The 17,587-nt window shown below is 36.6% G+C and overlaps 1 protein-coding gene across 4 annotated transcripts; it reads right to left on the bottom strand.

The window, feature by feature from the left end:
- Positions 1-12,905: 12,905 nt before the first annotated feature.
- LOC114821688 (growth-regulating factor 1) lies at positions 12,906-16,371 on the bottom strand. Of its 4 annotated transcripts, none has more exons than XM_029094787.2 (4): positions 15,534-16,371; positions 14,924-15,130; positions 14,283-14,643; positions 12,906-13,988 (listed from the first exon to the last, which is right to left on the bottom strand). In XM_029094787.2, the coding sequence occupies exons 1-4, from the start codon at positions 15,946-15,948 to the stop codon at positions 13,157-13,159; spliced, it is 1,815 nt and encodes a 604-aa protein (XP_028950620.2). In that variant the 5' UTR covers positions 15,949-16,371; the 3' UTR covers positions 12,906-13,156. The 4 variants fall into 4 exon arrangements, with proteins under 4 accessions (XP_028950620.2, XP_028950622.2, XP_070670376.1 ...); XM_029094789.2 differs by having other exon boundaries at positions 12,906-13,976; positions 15,534-16,326; XM_070814275.1 differs by having other exon boundaries at positions 12,906-13,976; positions 14,283-14,640; positions 15,534-16,267.
- Positions 16,372-17,587: the final 1,216 nt, after the last annotated feature.

A 17,587-nucleotide genomic window follows, 5' to 3' on the forward strand; every position in this document is an offset into this window, starting at 1 on the left:
ACACTCCAGATTGTGCCACATGTCACAACGGTAATTTTTCTTAATTTTAAAACTATTTTTTCTTTATTTATAAAGCATATTAATATAGACCGTTGATCTCAGATCGAACGGTTGATATTAAATAAGATATTTTTTTTTTACCGTTGAGATCCAACGGTCCAAATGAAGGAGCCGTTGAGATCGAACAGACCGTGGGAAGCCACGTGGCTTCCCAACGGTAACTGAGACCTTCTGAAAAGCGGACTGCTTTTCTGAAAAGTTGTCGGGCGACGCGCCCCCACGCGCGAGTAGGGGTGCACGCGCCTGACAGAAAAAAATAAAAAATGGGCTGGGAGCTCGGGTTGCCAGGCTGTCACAAATTGACAGGCCTCTTGCTCGGGCCTTCTCCATGAGCTCGGGCTCTTCATGGCTGGAGCTGATTGACAGGCCCTCGGGCCCTTTCTTCTCCCCTGTCCCCCGGCCTACATGCAAGGCTGGACTTGCTCTTAGAGGGTGCATAAGGGCCCTACTATTATGTCTTGATGTATATAAGACAGTGGTGGAGCCAGCATGGCTTCATTGGTTCTCCTTAATCCTAATAACTTCAAAAACTCAATGTATATTTGTTATGTTATTTAGGTGCATTCCCTTATCAAATGATATATACATAAATACATAAAAAGTTACATCTCTTTAACAAGAAGTACTTGGGTTCTATATAAACCCATGAAACCATTATCATTAAGGATAGAAAACTAGAGTTAATTTTTACTCTTGAAAAATAGGGTTTCCCCACTTTGTTTCTCTCATGCTTCGTGTGTCAAATTCCGAGTCGTGTCTTGAGAGTACGGAATATATAAAGTTCACCAAAGTCCGAAGATTGAAGTGTTTCTACTTATATTGTTATATCTTCTAATATTTGGCATGCTAGATTAGGACATGTTAATTTTCGTTCCATGCAAAGAATGGTTAAATTAGAATTATTACCTAAATTCGAAATTGATTTTAATCATAAGTCTGAAACATGCACTAAATCAAAATTTACTAGGCAAACGAGAAAGTCAATTCTGGAAAGATCAAATGAATTACTTGGATTAATTCATAGTGATCTTTGTAACTTTAAATCCACATCAACTCGTGGAGGAAAGAATTATTTTATCACTTTTATTGATGATTGTAGTAAGTATTGCTATGTTTATTTGATTCATAGCAAGAAAGAAGCTTTGAATATGTTTAAGACATATAAAGCCGAAGTTGAAAATCAACTTGAGAGAAAAATCAAAGCACTTAGATCTGATAAAGGAGGAGAGTATGAGTCTACTGCATTCTCAGATTTTTGTGCACAACATGAAATTATACATCAAACAATGGCTCCATACACACCACAACAAAATGGTGTTGCCGAAAGAAAAAATAGAACATTCAAAGATATGATTAATTCCATGATAAATAGTTCAGGGCTTCCACACAATTTGTGGGGTGAAGCTTTACTTACTGCAAATACTATATTGAATAAGGTTCCTCTAAAGAAGATTGATGAGTCACCTTATGAACTATGGAAATGACATAAACCCACTTATAAAACCCTCAAAGTGTGGGGTTGCTTAGCAAACGTGCAAGTTCTGTTACCAAAAAGAACGAAACTAGGACCTAAAGCTATTGATTGCGTATTCATTGGATATGCAAACAATAGTGCTGCTTATAGGTTCCTTGTTATAAAATCTTCGATTTCTGACATACATGTCAACACTATATTAGAATCAGCGGATGTAGAATTCTTTGAGGATATATTTCCTTACAAAGAAAAGGAATCTGGTTCTAATACAAAGAGGGTTCATGATCATAGCATGATGAAGCCTCTTCTTCTGGTGTCCAAGGAAATGATGTGGAACCAAGAAGAGGAAAAAGAATCAAAGTTTCTAAAAACTTTGGACCATATTTCATTTCTTTCTTGTCTGAGAATGAACTTAGAACTTTTAAAGAAGCAATGTCTTCTTCCGAGGCTCCCTTATGGAAGGAAGCAATTAAAAGTGAAATGAAATCCATTATGGAAAATAACACATGGAAATTGGTTGATTTACCTCCCGGTAGTAAACCAATTGGTCATAAATGGATTTTCAAGAAGAAACGTAAGGCAGATGGAACCATTGATAAGTTCAAGGCACGTTTAGTAGCCAAAGGTTATCGCCAAAAAAAAGGGTTGGATTATTTCGATACCTATTCTTCAGTTTCTCGCATAACATCAGTTAGGACGTTAATAGTGATTGCGGTTGTAAACAACTTTGATATACATCAAATAGATGTAAAAACAACATTTTTAAATGGAGAACTAGATGAAGAAATATACATGCAACAACTTGAAGGGTTTGTGCAAATTAGTTAGGTCATTATATGAACTTAAACAAGCATCAAAACAATGGCACGAGAAATTTGATCATACTTTGTTGACACATGGGTTCAAAATAAATGAATATGATAAATGTGTCTACATTAAGAGTAACGATAAAACTTGCGTCATTGTCTGCTTGTATGTGGATGATATGTTCATAATGGAAAATGATAAAGATGTAATAAACAAACCAAAGAAAATGTTGAATTCAAGTTTTGACATGAAAGACTTAGGTCAAGCCGATGTCATTTTAGGAATTCAAATTAAGAGAAATAGTGAAAGGTATGTCCTTACACAATCCCATTATGCAGAAAAAATATTACGAAGGTTTGGTCAATTTGACTGCAAACCTGCTGCAACTCTTTTTGATGATGGATGCAAGTTGGAGAAAAATAAAGGCAATGCCATATCTCAACTTGAATATTCTCAAATAATTGGAAGTCTAATGTACTTGATGAATTCAACTAGGTCTGACTTAGCTTATGCAGTAAGTAGGCTTAGTAGATATACAAGTAATCCGGCATAAGAGCATTAGGATGCTTTAGTAAGAGTGTTAAGGTATTTGAAAAATAGACTTGACTATGGATTACACTACACAAAGTATCCACCTGTTGTCGAAGGCTTCAGTGATGCCAATTGGATTTCTAACACTACAGAATCCAAGTCGACAAGTAGATATGTTTTTACCTTGGGAGGTGCAGCAATATCTTGGACATCCTCTAAACAGAAATGTATAGCTCGTTCAACCATGGAGTCTGAGTTTATAGTTTTAAACTTGGTTAGCGAAGAAGCCGAGTGGCTCAAACATTTTCTGGAGGATATTCCAGTGTGGCCAAAGCATGTAACTGTTATATGTAAACATTGTGACAGTATGGCCGCACAATCAAGGGCCAAAAGTCATGTATACAATGGAAAGTCACGACACATCAGGCGTCGACATAATACTCTTTAGAAGTTGCTCTTCAATGGAACAATATCCATTGATTATGTAAAATTAAAGGAAAATATAGTTGATCCTTTGACAAAAGGCCTACGAAGAGAGCAAATATTATTTACGAGGGGAATGGGTCTCAAGCCAATTCAATGAATCAAACTGGGCGGAAACCTAACCTAGCTGATTGGAGATCCCATGGTCTAGGTTCAATAGGCAAACTAGTTGAGTTTGATTCAAAAGTTGAACACACTACTTACCCATTCTTATGATGAAATGTGTGTTGTCTGTTGAAGTTTGAGGGGTCATGTTTTATACATTTAATGACACTAATATCTTGTTATCAAGAGGAAGATGGTAGCCTATTCTTAATTAATGTCACCTATATAGGAGTAAATGGGGCCGCATTTATGAGAATTGAAATGGCTAAGTTCTCTACAGCTCCTACGAAATTCGGGACCTGTTCAGGGCCAAAATGAACACAATTGTATGAAATAACGTGTGGCAGACATGATATGGGTGTAGCATATTGTCTCGGTTTACTACTGCGGTGAACAGTTCAAGATCTTCCACATCTATTGCGTCACCAAGTAAACCCGATATGTTTTCACTAGGGTAAGTTCAAGTCCAAAAGACACTTCACTCGATGCATATCATGTTTATTCGCTCTCAGTTTTAGGCAGCCTAGTCATACATTTGCATTTACATTTGTATTCAAATGTGGGGTGTTATAAATTGGTGGGTGTTTGAATGAAATTCAACTCAAATGTGGGGTATTGTTGGAAATTTTGAGTAGAATTTTATTGTCCCACATTGCTCACAACCACAAGGTTTCCTCACTTTATAATGTTTTATCCCTTATAGAAAGTGATTGGAGTGATAGACCTTGGAGAATAAAATTGGGTCTATCCTTAGGGTTGGGCTTTGGGGTGTAATAATTAAGTGATAATTAATATATAATTAATATAATTAATTGTCAAAAGATGGACCTTGGGCCTTCTTAGGCTCGGGCTCTAATAATTAAATTATTTAATTAATTATTGTCGGATTTAATTAATTATTTTTAATTAATTTCTAATTTAATTAATTAATTATTTATTTACCAACAGACTCATCCTTTCAGATGAAGTCTGAAGAGTTCAAAAAGAACACAGAGTAAAGCACCCCTCTGGAGAAGATGTCTCCCAACAGACACATCTCATTCTCATACATGTTGCGAACATGCATCCTTCTATTATATATACATCCATCAGCATGACATCTAGGACACAAAATCAATATTCTTGTTCTACAATCACAAACATCATTTCTGAGAGAACCACACAGAAATTCGCCAGAAGTTAAGTTTTCCGGTGCTGGAATTCTAACTTGATCGTTGAATCCTAGTGAAGCAGACGTCCGTAGAACTACAAGCACTGAGTAGGGACGAAATTTCTGTTTCAAGGACATTGCGGTACGCAAGCCTTGATCTTCAATTTTTCTGTTTAAAATTATTTCGTTGTTCATACTCTATTCAATATTTATTCGTATTTATTATTTATTAGCATATATAAGTTTATCATAGATTATTGACATATATCCAACAGTAAGTTGTATTTAACCTTTATAAACAATTTAGGCAAACTAAATTACAACCTCCTCTTCCTACTTCTTCCATTATTTTCTATTATATTTGTCTTCCTTTTCACTCTTCTTGTATGGAAATACCTTAGTTGACAAGTCTTGTCAATCTTTAACATCACTCCACAGTATCATGAATCCACCCTCACAAGCCTCTACAAGTAATAGTATTTATCGACATATGTTGGCATAAACTTTCGGCATATGTTGAAAAGAGTTGGCAGGTGCCTACTAAATGCTCAACAAAATGGCCCAATGAAGCTTTTTTGTTGATATTATAACCCCATTATTTGAAAATTCTGGCTATGCCACTGATATAGAAGCTAATTTGGCACAGGGATCTTCTATTTCTAATCTTTCAATGAATCGTAAATGTAGCATACGAAGAGTATTTTATATACCAATCGATTCTATCAAACGAGGGATCATGGCTCAAACTTTGTATCAGATATAAACGCGGGTTGGTTTCTTGGCTTGTAATATTTGCTTTTGCCTTGTTTTTAAAAGTACATGTGTATACGGCTTGATTCATAACATAATCGGGTAATATTTGCCAATTCCACCTATGTCCAGATTTGAATCCCATTTAAGGCTCCCATTAATTCTTTCAAATCAATCAACTAATCCATATGTTTCCAGATTTGAATCCCATTAAGGTTTGAATTGATCTACTTCAACAAATATTGCTAATACGATACGTACAAGAAAAAGCCCATCAATGGGAAATCCTGACTTGAGATCCACGGTCACTCCCGTAGCTGTGCAAGTCTTGCTCATGCATGAGTAAATTTTTGTTTCAACTTACATTACTTGTAATTTTCTTGCTATGCACGATTCGTATAGAATCGACTCAAAGAAAAAAAAAAATGAAAGACAGAATAATCCATAATAAACTAAAGGTGTAATATATTTAAAAAGACAACAAACTAAAAGTTATATATGATCAATTGAATTAGGCGTCTATACATATATGCGCCCTCTAAAGCCTATCAGCATCTCCGCACAGTGCTCACGCACATGCAAGATGCATTATTTGCCTCCTTCAGATTTGTTGGCTATTTTTTGAGATGCCTACATACATAAGCCCTTTTCCAAACTGTTGCACGATCTTTATTATTTTTACAGGTCTTTCTATTATTTAGACTATTTGGAAAGCTTGAAATAAGCTTATTTGTTAGGGTTGCCCAATATATTTTCATCATCTTCGCATGTCTATCAACTCTGGGATGGTTCGTGGTGAGAAGTTTATTCCTGATTACTCTCAGGGTTTTGACACTCGTATCATTTCTTCTTTGGGGATCAAACCTCTGACTTGCAAGGCGCCAATTATTCTTCATGTGCTTTGGTCTTATCCTTGGTTTCCTTGGATTAAACTTAATACAGATGGTTTGTTTAAAGGAAATCATGGTCCTGCTGCTTGTGGAGGAGTTTTTAGGGATTTCCTTGGTCAATTTCTTGGTGGTTCTACCAATGGATTGGTCATCTTAACTCTTTCTTTGCAGAATTATCAACAATTATTATTGGCGTAGAGTTTGCATATCAGCTGAGTTGGTATTGTCTTTAGTTGGAAAGTGACTCTTCTAGTATTTTTTTTATACTCTCCAATCGACTGATTTTGATCCTCCTTGGTCTCTTTATACGCAATGGTCTATTTGTTTGGATTGCATTCGGAAGATGATTTTCTACGCCTCTCACCTATATCGTGAAGGAAATGTTGCTGCGGACAATTTTGCTAACATGGGCTTGTCTTCTCTAACTTTGGTATGGCATTATTCCCCTCTGGTGATGGTGCTGCTTTGTTTTCATACTATGCTAGATTTCCTGACTTCCGCTTCTCAAATTAATGTGCATCTTGACATACAGGTTTGTCTGACTCCTTGTGATGTTGCTTCATCTGTTTTGTAGGTTTAGACCTTTAGGTTTGGCTTTAGAAGGGTTAAGTTTCATGTTCCTCCTCCTTTCCTTGTATCTTTAATGTTTTTGTTTAAAGAAGGGTAAGGTCTATGTCCCCCCTTCTTTTTCATGCATTTAGGTTTATGTCCCTCCTGACTAGGTATATCTTATTTTTTTTGTTATTAATAAAATTTCTCTCGCACCGTCGAGATTTTCCACCAAAAAAAAAAAAAAAAGATTACCCTTTCAGACTATATGAGAAACTTTAAACGACATTTGTCGAAGACGCTCCAAGCAATTTTTTTTCAATCCACCCGAAGTTGCCAAGGGATCAAATGATCGTTGACACTTCAGCATGCACAGTACTGGGAACATTTAAACTGGAACTTGAAGCCCCATTAACACGCTCTTCGTAGTCAGGAAAAACACCACCACAACCAGACATACCATAATCACCCTTACAATAGCCATCGGTATTAATTTTAGGGTAATGTTAGGAAAACTAAATTTGAAGAGTAAATTGCAAAATGTGTCACCAATAAAAATTAGCACGTTTATCAACGCTTAAGTAATAAACCAATTATCAACTTTCATGTTCTTTAGTTGTCAAAATTTTATGTACAAATTTAATCTTTCTAGTATTACTCTTAAATTTTACAAAACCAAAATTAGGAGGCTATCACATGTTCTCAACAATTTTTGGGCAATTTCTAAGCCGACAACTCACACCGGAAGAACGAATAACACGTAGGTCACTCACCTGATTAGACATATGCCACATTAAAAATAACTTGATGCCCGCACACAGATAACAATGGCGCGACAAACATAAGAAACTCTAGGAACCTTCTCTTCAAATCGCAACTTATTTCCTAAATCTCAAATAAGGAACTTTAACGAAAAGTTATCGATACTGTTCAGTTTAACGAAAAATTATATTTTTATACTAAAAAGTTAATCCTGGTACTATTCATTTTACCCTTTATTTTGTCTTTATCGTTAAAACTTAAAGTTTTCAAACCTTTTCCATTAGTTTTCCTTTCCAAATAAGCCAAACAGTATTATATAACATAAGGAGGCACAAATCCATAAGTTGGGGGCTAAACTTTTCATGTTTGCCTGTAGCAAGAATAACGTGTAGATGTGCTGGAGCAAAAATCATACCAAAATGAGCAAACATTGAATTCCAAACAGAAGTAAAAGGGCACTCGATAAACAAATGATCTATATTCTTAATAGCCATCCTGCAGAAAGAAAAAAAAAACATAGAAGCAAGAGCAATACCACACCACTGAAGAAAAACTTCAGTAAGAAGTCTACCATGCATCACTTTCCAAACAAGAAAAGATTTCAGTGGCTCAGACTTAGGACATGTGAACTAATAAGAGACCGTAACAATAAAATTGCCAAAAAAGATGGAGCCCAAATCAAGAGATCTTCCGCATTAGGATCACGAAAAAAAGAAATATGCTTAACTAGGTCACAAACAATCGGGTAATGAAATATTAGGAGAGGTGGCAGGTGCCACTCGCCATCAAAAATTAATTTGAAACGATCTCACACATATGTGGTGTAAAGAATGGTGAAGACCAAAATACTTTGCTAGGGGCTGCCCGATAAACATATCCCACAAAAAAAAAAAAGGAAATCGTTGTCTTTGCCAAGCAAATAACGGGAATCATAAAGAACTTCAGGCAAAACAGCCTTGTTGCCAGGCCAAATAAAAGAGGAAACAAAGGAGTTGCAAATGGATCCATTGGTTCACCAATCATTGATGGTTTTAGAATTGCTAAGCCTACGTTACACTCGAGAAAACTACTTAAGCCATCACATACATGAAAATGTATTGTGCAAGAATCCACAGTTCAATTTTTGTTATTTATTTACTTCACTAAAATAAAAGGAACAAAGAAAATAAAGAATAAATATAAAAAATTAAGATAAGAAACGACACTTTGATTCTATATCATAGAAATCAAAAGAGTTCGATCTATTATGTGCCTCTGCATCTAGCATTAGGTAGACCTCATACAATAATTGTCCTAGCTTTACCGTATCTTTTGTTTCGCAAGGGCCAACTTGATCCTCTTCCCCAGGGATCCCAAATGAGAGAACCCTAGGAGAGCCACCGACTCCAACTACAGTTCATGTACAATCCATACTAGATCTGACCAATTGCCCATCCTACCTCCTTTACGTTCTTGACAGCACATCTTTGTCTCAGGACATTATGCACTTGTTACACAACAACCTCTCAAGAGAAAGGGCCAAGCAAGGGGCACAACGCGAATCCTACCTCCCCTCCAAAATCGGTCTCGAAGAAATTCGGAACCAGACGAAATAGAAGATAAAATCTCCCAACCTTTTTTTCAGCAAGAAAGCCTTATTGAGCACCACTAGTTGTTTAGGCCAAGACCCCATTTCCACCATAGGTTTACAACATTGACACCATACAACCAAGGAACACCCCATTCATCAAAAGAGCCAAAGCAAAGAAAGTTTCGACACTAAGTCTCAGTTTTACGAAGTAAAAAGACTGGCCATTCATAAATTTGAAAGTTGTAGGCAAGCATGCTAGCCAAAATGGATTTTAATAATTGGAGTCGATCAGCCATAGAAAGTTGTGACCCCTTCCATGCAGACAACTTCGCCTTGATCTTATCTACGATGCCTAGAACAAAATTAACGCGTGGTCTTTAAAAATGGGAACACCAAAATAATTAAAAGGAACTGACCATACCTTAATGCCCAAGATAATTATATCATCTGTAAAGAGAACATGAGAGACCGTCACACCCCTTGAGAGAAAATTGGCATCAGTATTCCGAAATTCACCAAATTAGAAATACCACAGATAAGCACATTTTCTCGGAAAAAGGATCACTTTGACGAACCCCGAGTCCGCAAGAAAAATAACCTGAAACTTGACCATTGACGAGAATATTGACCATCGACGAGAATAGAGGGCTTGGCAGAATGCAACAAAGCTTTCACCCAATCAACAAAAACACGATGGCAGACAAAGGAACTCATCCGACATGAGTTTTGTTACACTGTAAGTATTCTAGTTGTCACATCTTTGATTAGCCAACCATTAGCATCACGTCATTCACAACATGTAGCATCAACTAGCAATTGTAACAACATTCATTCTCTTCCACATTTTCTAAATGCTATAATCATTCTTCACCATCACTTTTTTATTTTCTTGTTGTTCGTCTCCCATTTGTAATGTTAGTAATATATATTTGCAAATTATTATTAGTTCTAAATTTAAAATTAGATCTTAGAGAATTCTTAGAGATTTCTTGCTCCCAAAGTAATACGGTTACATATAGGCAAGATATTTTAGATCTTAGAGAGTTCATGATCTCTACTTTCAAGTTACACAATCACACTTAATGTTAAATACTAAATGTAACACTCTCCTATGAGTGTGTAAATACTAAATACTCAAGTAGTAAGCACATTTGATCTTTAGACAAATGTAGAAGCAATTGATGATGAAGTCGTCTTGAATCCAATCACTAATGCCCTGACACATAAAAATTAAGTAGGAAACCCAATAACTAAGGCAATAACACAGAAGCAGCCTGATAGATACCTAATAGTTTTGGTGTGCGTTATTGTGATGATTGGCTTTTGTAAAATAAGAGATTGTTGGACTTGTGCACTAAAAGTCAATTTTGTAATATTAGATCTAATGTTATATTGGATCTTTTGTAGTATTAACTAATTCAATTTTAGCATAATTTTGAGTGTGCGACCAGAGAAGACCTCTTAGAACACACGTCCACCTTTATTGTTGCATCCATACTAATAACACATTATGTGTTAGTTTTTACCTACATTACATTTCAGTGACAGAGGACGTGGTGTAATTGTTTTATGAAAGTTGTTATTGTGAGACAGAGCAACTTTCTAGTAAACTTTATGGTATGTAATAACTAAAATATAACAGTAAAAAATCTGGTATGTAATAACTAAAATATAACAGTAAAAAATCACCGGAACGCAGTAAATTTTGAGACAAAAGATTATTGAAACTCAAACTTTGATACAATTTTTAAACAGTGGCAAGAAGTTCCCGCTCTATAAAACAGAAGCATAACTTGTAGTATCGCCCGATTTTGGTTGCACTCAAGCCATTACAGAGAGGAATTTCATGGCAGTTGTTACTGATATACCAATTGGCAGGTCCAGCAGTCAAACAAACTAAGGTGCAATTTAACATTTTACATATGTGAAATGGTGAAAGGATCTGAAATTTTTAAAGGGGAAGATTAAAATAATCAAAACGAAATGTTGGAAAATATGTTAGCACCAAGAGGGGTCAATTTCAATTTTGACCCAATCATGGAGAAAGGAGGAGACGGAATTTTATTAGATATCACCTAAACTGTTATAGGCTTATACAACCGACACTATTTAATGAGAAAAGACTTTGTTGTTGTTATTATATTTGCAAATAGCTCATAATGTATTGGATTCAACTTCATTCATCTAATCTTTTGGGACTGGTTTGTTAGATAGAATTGATTTCGATAAGACTATTACTAAATTCAAGACATTTTGAAGAAAAAATGGATGACAATTCTCATATTTTGTCCAAGTTAAAGGTTACTTATGAAGAAAGATATATTTCCTAATCCTCACAATTCACAAAAATGGATAGATTTAAATGGACAACTTTTCTTCGTAAGTAACCTTCAACTTGAACAAAATAAGAAAGTTGTCATCCATTTGTTCTTTCAAAATTTCTCACTCGAAGATCGGAATGGAAGAAGCAAGTTGTATTAATGAATAGGCATACCCAAGTCAATTCATCTAATCTCGTGGTACATTTCTAACAAATTACTCACAAATTTCTCGTCCAAACATAGGATTGATTTGGGATTGTGGTGATTTAAAAAAAAAAATAGCTTTTTAAAAAAATCCGGAACATCAAATGTGTTTAGTAAAACAAACAAAAAAAAGTGTTTTTTTTAAAACTAGTTGTCATTGACGGTATAGAAAATCAGAAGTATGGTTTACCATGCTTCTAAAAAAGTGTTTTGTTTTTACCAAAACATAATAATCAATGCCCATTTAATGAAATTTTCAAATGACAAGTATACCCTCACATATTTTACAAAATTACAATTTTTGCCCCTACATTATTGTCTTTGTTAATTATTATATCATATAAATGCTATATCATTTTTAGTCATTTAACATATTCACAGTAGCAATTTATATAAAATTTTACCAAATGCTCATAAAACTTTTTTTTTTTTTTAAAAGCAAATTTACAAAAAAAAAAAAATTTACTAAACATTCAACAACTTATTTTACAACTGTTTAGTTCTCACAGCACATCAGAAACAATATTTTTAAAAGCACAGCAATATCAAGACAAGGGGTGGTCCTCTATTTGCTTGCCCCGGTCCCATCACAACATTATTTGGATGAAAATCCCTGACCGCATCCGGCCTTTTAAGGCTAGCCTCCATAACAAGTCGGACTAGGCTAGAGCCAAACATGTGCTAATAAGGGTCAGACTCAGCGGTGGTAGGTCGCCACCACACTCTATAATCCCGGGCCCACATCCAAGTAACCAAACAGAGTTGTTGCATGTTGGGTGACAGCCCACAAGAGTGCCTCTTGTCTCAGAGCCAGGGAACTCCTAGACCTTATTTTCTATTTTCTGATTTGAATATCATTCACTGCAACTGCAAAATCAACCAAACCAGGAGGCTGAAAGGGCAATGCCACCAGAAAGGAGGGCCCTATACTTATAGGGTACCCCTTCAATGATCTATCAACAAATGTGTTTTGGAAGGTATCTCTATATTATCATGATGGAAGGTTCACAACCATCATTGACTTGCCTTTGTCCCCACTGTTTTTGCGGTCTCTGGACAGACAGATCCTCCTCACTAGAATTGTACTACTCCACAATCCTGCAAAAGATATACCCTCCCCTACCTCAACCAATAATGCAAATATTAACCGGTTTCAAATCATTGGTCTATTGCATCATCACGCATGTAGTTGAAGTAGTTAAGAATATTTACCGAGGTCTCTTGGAACCCAGAAAGCACCAAGATAAGGTGAGATATTAACAAAGCATCAATTACTTTAGAATTCATAAAGGGTGAAACTATAGATACCAACAAATCCACACTAGCCAAACTGGCTAATACCTATGCATATTCAGATCACCATGTCTCTAGTTTGTAACCCACGAATAAAAAAACAATTAAAAGGAGGATAAGGAACAAGAAAAAGAGAGAAACTGAAAAGATCACAAATGGTTGCTGCAAGTTCATGTCTTGTCTCCTCTGTTTGTAGCTTTGACAATTTTACAGGGATGGAACTGGGGAGCTTGCGAAGGTCGAACCTAGCACGTCATCATATATGCTTGCCCCATCAAGGCTACTCTTCTTGATCTCACCTCCTCTTGGGCTGCTCCCTGAGCTGCTGTTTGAAAGCGAACAGAAAGTTGACTTCTGCAAGACACCAGTTGGGGAAGATCCCAACTGAGAGTTGCCATCCCACCCTTCATTTAAGAGGTTAAGCGGCGATGTTGAGTTATTGTAGATCTTGCCACTGCTGGTGGTGTTGGTTATGACCTCTCCTAAAGGACCCCCCATTGAATTTCCCCAGGGGATAGGTATCCAATTAGTTTGTTTCTGGCTTGATTCGCTAAGGTCATTGCTCATTCCCAAATTCATTTGGGCAGGCACAAACTCCCGGGATAGCCTCAGCGGTGAGAGCGCAAGTTTCTCGTGCGTTGGGGAGGAAGAGGATGATGAGAACTCAGAGGATGCCATTGGGATCGACATTGATAGCTGCGTCCAGTCAGATTTTATTTCTTCAGGCCAAGTCGAGACTGAGTGACTGGACTGGTCCTTAGGCCAATCATCCATGAACTGGCGAAGCGGATGTTGGTCTTGAGTTTCTTGATCACTGAAGTCTAGGAAAGAACCACCAAAATCTTTAGAGATGTAAGAGTTCCTATGTGAAGGGTTGAGAAGTGAATAAGTAGAAACAATTCCAAACTCTGATTGGGAGGATTCTTCCACTAGGAATTCTTGTTTTCCAAGTTTAGATGTCGAATTGTTGGATTTCGGCTTAAGGGTAGGAGCAGACATCACGGAAAGTCCTCGTGGATCTTGCATCCTGCAAAACACACTATCTAATTGATTAGAAAATGCCCAACACAGTGCATAAAGTAAAGTAGAAGAGTGAAACAGAAACACCAGTAAGAAATATGCACAGCCATTATAGTTACATTACAATTTCAACGATAAAGGTCCTAATTCGAGTAACCAAATTAGTAGGACTAGTCACTGTCACCAAAGTAAAGATGGAATAATGGGGTCTCCAAATAAAGTAAAGGAAAAAGGTTGTTTTAAATCGAAATCTTATAATAAAGCTAGAAGGCCTAATCAGAACTAAAACAGATAAGAAGCTCTAATTTTTCACCTGTTGACAAAGGCATCTGCAGAAGAAGGATTGGCAGCAACAGCAGTCTGCAATCTTTTGAACTGCTGCGGCGCGGTTGTGATGCTGTTGGATGCGCCATTGCTTGCCATCACGGATGTTGACATTGACGAATTCATAGGCACCCTCTTTGAATTACTGGTCCCAGAGACGGCCTGGCCAGGCTGGCCTTCCACAGGCTTTCTTGAACGATGGCGGCCCCTGTTAATATGCCTTTCACAATACTTCTGATCTGCAACAGCATCTCTCGAGCAACGCCATTTCTTCCCATCCGTTCGGCGACACCTCCCAGGTTCGGGATCGTTGTTGCCAGAGAAGCCCAGATGGTAAGCGCCCCACGCTACTATATCAATATCAAAATCACAACATATAGAGGCATTGGAAAATAGACAAATCAGACAAAAGGGAAAACAAGAAGAACACGATTTCTGAACCAAACCTAGCATTTACATACTCATTGCAAGCACTATCCGGGACAGAACTTTCGAACAACATACATAAAAATTGGAAATTTCATTCTTTGAACAAATAGTAGTTTAAGTTTAAAGCTTAAAAATTAAATTTCAATACAGATGCATTTCGACGAATCGAGAAATTGTTGAGCAGCGATAGAAGGAGCTTACTTGAGGTGGGATTAGAAGGACCAGACAAGCCATAAGGGTAGAGGGGTTTCTTGAGAGGTATGAGCAGATTGGAAGGGACAGGCACATTTGAAGTCATGTACTTGTAGATCAAGGCCTGGTGCTCCAGCTCAATCCACTGAGAAGGAGTGAAGGGTCCTCTAGCCCCAGTCAAAGGCCCATGCATGCTCAGATTCAAGCTTCCATAACCTGAAACAAAAAAAATCATTTGCATCAACTATTTGTACGATTTACTATATTTACATTTAAACCGCGAAAAAAACTATAAAAAAAATTAAATTAAAAATCATGCCAAACAAGTCTCGTCTGCTAGTCCTATTTTCTTTTCCCATTTGGTTTCTATCAATCTTTGAGCTGTTTCTATGAAAAGACCTGAGAACTAAAATTTCTACAAAATGCCTTGTGAAAAGACTCACCGGGCAACAATTATAGCAAAAACCCATCTATCAATTGCACAAAAATGTCCCTGAAATGAAATCTCTGCCCTCACTTTCACATCCCAAACCCCATCTCATAAAATCCATGTCCAACATTGACCACCAACACACCACCCCAAAAAAATCAAAAAATAATGAACTAAATAAATAAATACCTGGTGAGCCTGCATTCCTTGGGTAAGGAGAGAGAATGGGAGTGGGATTCCTCTGGTAGTAGGCAAAGTCTCCATCTTTGCTGAGAAAACTGACTTCTGATTTGTTGTTAGAAAAGCTCAGCATTTGCTCCTGCCTGTGAGTCTCAGCTGGAGGAGGAAGCAGCTGAGAATTAGATCTCAGCAGAGGTGTCCCCTGGTACTGCAAGGGCATTGTCCTGGAAGCATTCAAGTCTTCGTTTTTCGGCATTTTTGAGGTCCTCCAGTCGTCGTCCACCGGCCAAGATCTTTGCTGCTTGGCGGAGGCGGAGCCAGATCCGTCACCAACTTTTCCCGCTGCCTCTCCTCCTCCGGCGTCGGGACCCACCAAACCCTCCAAACCCATCAGCCCAAAATCCATTCCGGACACCTCGGCCATTCTGCGGGCGTTGAGTTCATGAGCAGGAAGAGGAGGAAGAACAAGGTTCAGAGAGTTGGATGACAGAGAAGGAGAGGCGCATCTTGAGTTGGGTTTCTTCTACTGTTTAAGTAGAGAGAGAAAGAGCTGGTTTTTTAAAAGGAGTGGTTTTTTTTTTTCTTTGACAAGTAAAAAACAAATAATTGGAGAGAGAGAGAGAGAGAGAGAGAGAGAGAGATGGAGAGAGAGATGAGAGAGACGAAACAGGGTTTTCCCACAATTACAAACAAAGCTAAGCTAGTAGCAGTACCAAACACCCTCCCTACCACTTCTGAGACATGCTCGCACAAGTTTATCCATCACTATTTAAAGGGGAAAATGTTGGCAATTTTTTTCAACTATTTTTTTACATGAAGATGAAATCAGATATTTGCTATGCATGTTGCGTTGGAGCATGGTATGCACTGGAGTTTTAATTCGCTAGATTTTTTGGACTCTCTGACCAAATTTTAATAAATAAAAAAAAGATCTTAATGTTACTCTTTAATGCATAATAGAACTTTTTTTTTTTTTATCTCGGTGTACTGAATTTTGTATTTACTGTCAAATTGAAAGCGGATACACATAATTAATTGACTAAAATCTTTCTAATCCTTGTTCTAGAATGAACTAGGTACATATGAACTTGAGTTAATTAGGGTTTGACTGCCAACTACATTTTAATTAGGATATGGTTTCTGTCGTAAAACCAGGTAGGACTATCTAATATCCTTAATTTTCCATTAATAAAAAATCTGAAATTTAAAATCCTCCATTTGTTTCTTTTCCTTCTTGAAAAAAAATTGAAATAGCAACTACGTACTCTTTTAGTCTTTTGTTAGTTTGACATTAAAATTACCTACTGAGATATCTGCACTGGTACTAGCTAAAAATAAAGTCCTCAAGAAAATTGATGGAGTGGAATGTATAAATAATGGGAGATATGTGTGTGTGCGCGCGCGCGAGCGTGCGGTGGGGGGATCGGATCCGTAACACTATTTTTTTACACATATTTTTATGGAACTTATTCTATAATATATTTCAACTATCCGTACCGTTTATCTTTTAGAACATCATTCATAGATCATCCTTGCAAAAATTAGACAAATCCAAAACCATTAAGAAATTCATTTCCAGTAGAGAAAATGGGCAAATACGGTTCTACAAAGATTGATAAGCACAAATTGTACTACTTATTTTATCCCTAAAAACAACATTTTGTAGTGATATCTTTGCTTTTAGTTGAGGTCATGACATGTTTATATAGTTTTTTATAACTAGATTAATATGACAGAGAATCTATTATATATAAAGAGAGAAGAAAAGGTGAATAGTGTTTTGGTGTCACCAAGCTTCAACAAAAATAATTGGACAAAAATACCCCCAAAACAAACAACTTCAAAGGCAATCCAAAATAATGCTTCAAATAATGTAGGGGCATTTTTGTCATTTTAGTAGTAACTTTTTTAATAATAAATTATTTTGTGGTTTTTTTTATTAGTACCTCACAATAGGTTAACAATAATTTGATTCAATTTATCTATTTCTAAACACGTTCAAAACATCTTAAGAGACTTGTAATACCGGTTATAAAAAAGATCCTTAATAATGTGATTAAATT

Source organism: Malus domestica, chromosome 15 (genome assembly GCF_042453785.1).
Source record: "Malus domestica chromosome 15, GDT2T_hap1".
NCBI lineage: Eukaryota > Viridiplantae > Streptophyta > Magnoliopsida > Rosales > Rosaceae > Malus > Malus domestica.